The sequence below is a fragment of the Engraulis encrasicolus genome, chromosome 7 (assembly GCF_034702125.1).
Source record: "Engraulis encrasicolus isolate BLACKSEA-1 chromosome 7, IST_EnEncr_1.0, whole genome shotgun sequence".
Classification (NCBI taxonomy): domain Eukaryota; kingdom Metazoa; phylum Chordata; class Actinopteri; order Clupeiformes; family Engraulidae; genus Engraulis; species Engraulis encrasicolus.
In genome coordinates this window covers 28,617,565-28,620,064 of record NC_085863.1, presented here as the reverse complement: position 1 = coordinate 28,620,064, position 2,500 = coordinate 28,617,565, and the positions used below count along the sequence as shown (strand labels likewise).

At 47.2% G+C, this 2,500-nt stretch overlaps 1 protein-coding gene across 4 annotated transcripts in view; it reads right to left on the bottom strand.

Annotated features, from left to right (window-relative positions):
• Positions 1-2,500, bottom strand: part of cux1a (cut-like homeobox 1a) — a 225,308-nt gene that overhangs the window by 58,306 nt on the left and 164,502 nt on the right. For all 4 annotated transcript variants that reach the window (XM_063203205.1, XM_063203206.1, XM_063203208.1 and 1 more), the window contains exon 12: positions 1,573-1,631. In XM_063203205.1, coding sequence (XP_063059275.1) covers positions 1,573-1,631 — 59 coding nt within the window. The remainder of the gene's footprint in view (positions 1-1,572; positions 1,632-2,500) is intronic.

Sequence of the window (2,500 nt, the reverse complement as noted above, 5' to 3'; positions counted from 1 at the left end):
TAAATGATAACTTATTATTATAACTTATTATTAATTATGCTAATAATATTGGAATTATATAATACAAATATTTTTATTTTTCATACACATGTAAAGTTACTGTTAGTTTGTCGAGAACAGGCAAATACAGCTTACACACTTGCAGAGCTGTATGATATGCTGCATCACATAAAGCAATCTACAACGCGCAAATACGACCACGTTTAAATTCTAGTAACAAAATAAACGCAACGAATGCATTCCATACATCTGCAGCGGAGTCTAATAAAATAACAATCAGAGGTACGCAGAAAAGAGCAGAGGAGAAAAAAATGAAAAGAAAAAGTTTCTCCTCTTTTTTGGTAACGGATGGGTTTCCTACCTCAGAACAGCGACTCGAATCGGGCTCATGGAATGGCAGGCTCCTGGATAACGATTAATGCAAGCGGCCGCCCAGTGCGGTACATGTGAGGACAGGACACGCGACTACAGACAAGGGCTGGGACAACCAGGAGAGCTCCCAATGAGAGGCATCGACCGGCCGAATAAGCGAACGAACAAACGCTCTCTCTTTCTCCCTCACACACACAGAAATGGATGGACACGCACACACGCACGCAAACAAACACACACAAATCACGCGCACGCACACACACACACTACACACACACACAAACTCACAAATACACACACACACACACACACACACTCCCCACCCTACCGCACACACTGAAGAAAGGCGCGTGGATGTGGATGGGAGCCATGCCCAGCCCAGGGGCCAGTGTAGCGGTGGCCTGGCCTGGGTGGTGTGGTGTAGGGGCGGCCGGCCCGGTGGGGAAGGGAGAGGGAAAAGGTTACCTGTGTTCTAAGGGATTTGGCAACGGGCCAGAGATGCTAATATATATTTTTTCCACCCCGCCGCAAAAAAAGCAGGCCACTCCGCGTTAACCTTGAGCGTGCGCGAGCGAGACTGTGTGTGAATGTGTGTGTGTGTGTACGCAGCCGCGCGGGTGTGTACTGTATGTGCGTGTGCGTGTGTGTGTGTGTGTGTCTGTGCTTTATGCATACATTTGCATGTGTAGACTACAAGTCTATTAAACGGAGCAGGCCTATTAAAGAGCACAAAAGCGTGTAGCAACTTGTGTGGGTCTGAAGCGTGATGCGTGAACGCCTGTATATGTGCTTAAGCGTAGGAGTTCATCTGACGTTTCCATTTGGGTGCATGTGTGTCAGTGTATTTGTGTTTGCATATCCGCACATGGGTGTTCGTGTCTGTGTGTGCGCGCGTGTTCATATACAGTACGTTTGTGTACGTGTGTGTGTATGTGTGTGTGCGTGCGCATGTCTCCTGTGAGTGAGTGTAAAGCATCTTTTATGGTGTTGTTGACAAGCGTTGTGATGTTTATTGCATATGCAGCCGTACGGTACTATAGTCTCTACTCTACCTCAGCTGTGTGTGTGTGTGTGTGTGTGTGTGTGTGTGTGTGTGTGTGTGTGTGTGTGTGTGTGTGTGTGTGTGTGTGTGTGTGTGTGTGTGTGTGTGTGTGTGTGTGTGTGTGTGTGTGTGTTTGTGTATTGTCCTCTATACTCTACCTCAGCTCCTTCTTGACCTCTTCGTAGTCAGACTGCTCCTGCAACTTCTTCTCCAGGTGCTGCACATTGGGAGACAAGAACAAAACAATCAGTCAGAATTACACACAGTATTCACACACAGTGTTGACACAGTACACATATACCACTTCTTTACCAGTTGCTTTCCACTGGAGCCACACACACATATACACATATGCACACATACTGTTTGTGTGTCATATTCACCTTGAGCGTGGAGTCCTTGGTGATGAGCTGGTGTGTGTGTGTGTGTGTGTGTGTGTGTGTGTGTGTGTGTGTGTGTGTGTGTGTGTGTGTGTGTGTGTGTGTGTGTGTGTGTGTGTGTGTGTGTGTGTGTGTGTGTGTGCGTGTACGTGTGCGTGTGCGTGTGTGTGCGTTATACAGTGTGTGTAGGGTGAACAGATGTCCCGAAAAGTTCGGGACAGTCCCGAATTTGAAGCGCTTGTCCCGAATCTGACTGTGCATGTCCCGAAATTTAGACTTACCTAATAATAACGTTTTAACCAGGTACACATCTCAACTATTTGCTACTGTCGCCTGTGCCCTCGAGAGGCTGCTTGCGCAGCCCCAAATGTGTGAAGTGGCTGCGTGCCGCCCCCAGCAATGTAGCCTATCTATTTCATCTTCCTGACATTCTAATTCCATTCGATTGCAACAGTAAGCGCGAGCAATGACCGACGCAAATTTTCACTTTCATTGACAAACTGACAGCGACATGGCAGATGAAGAGCCCCACCATGCGAGAAAAAAGAGAAGCGACAGTGCAGGTAGAGGACGGAATAGGGAGCGGAACTATTCATGGATTACCAATTCATTGACAGATGAATCGAAAGACTTTCTGGAAACTGTGCAGAAAAGTTTGGCGTTTCTCACGGAGGAGACGGATATGTAAGTGCATAGGCCTAGTAGT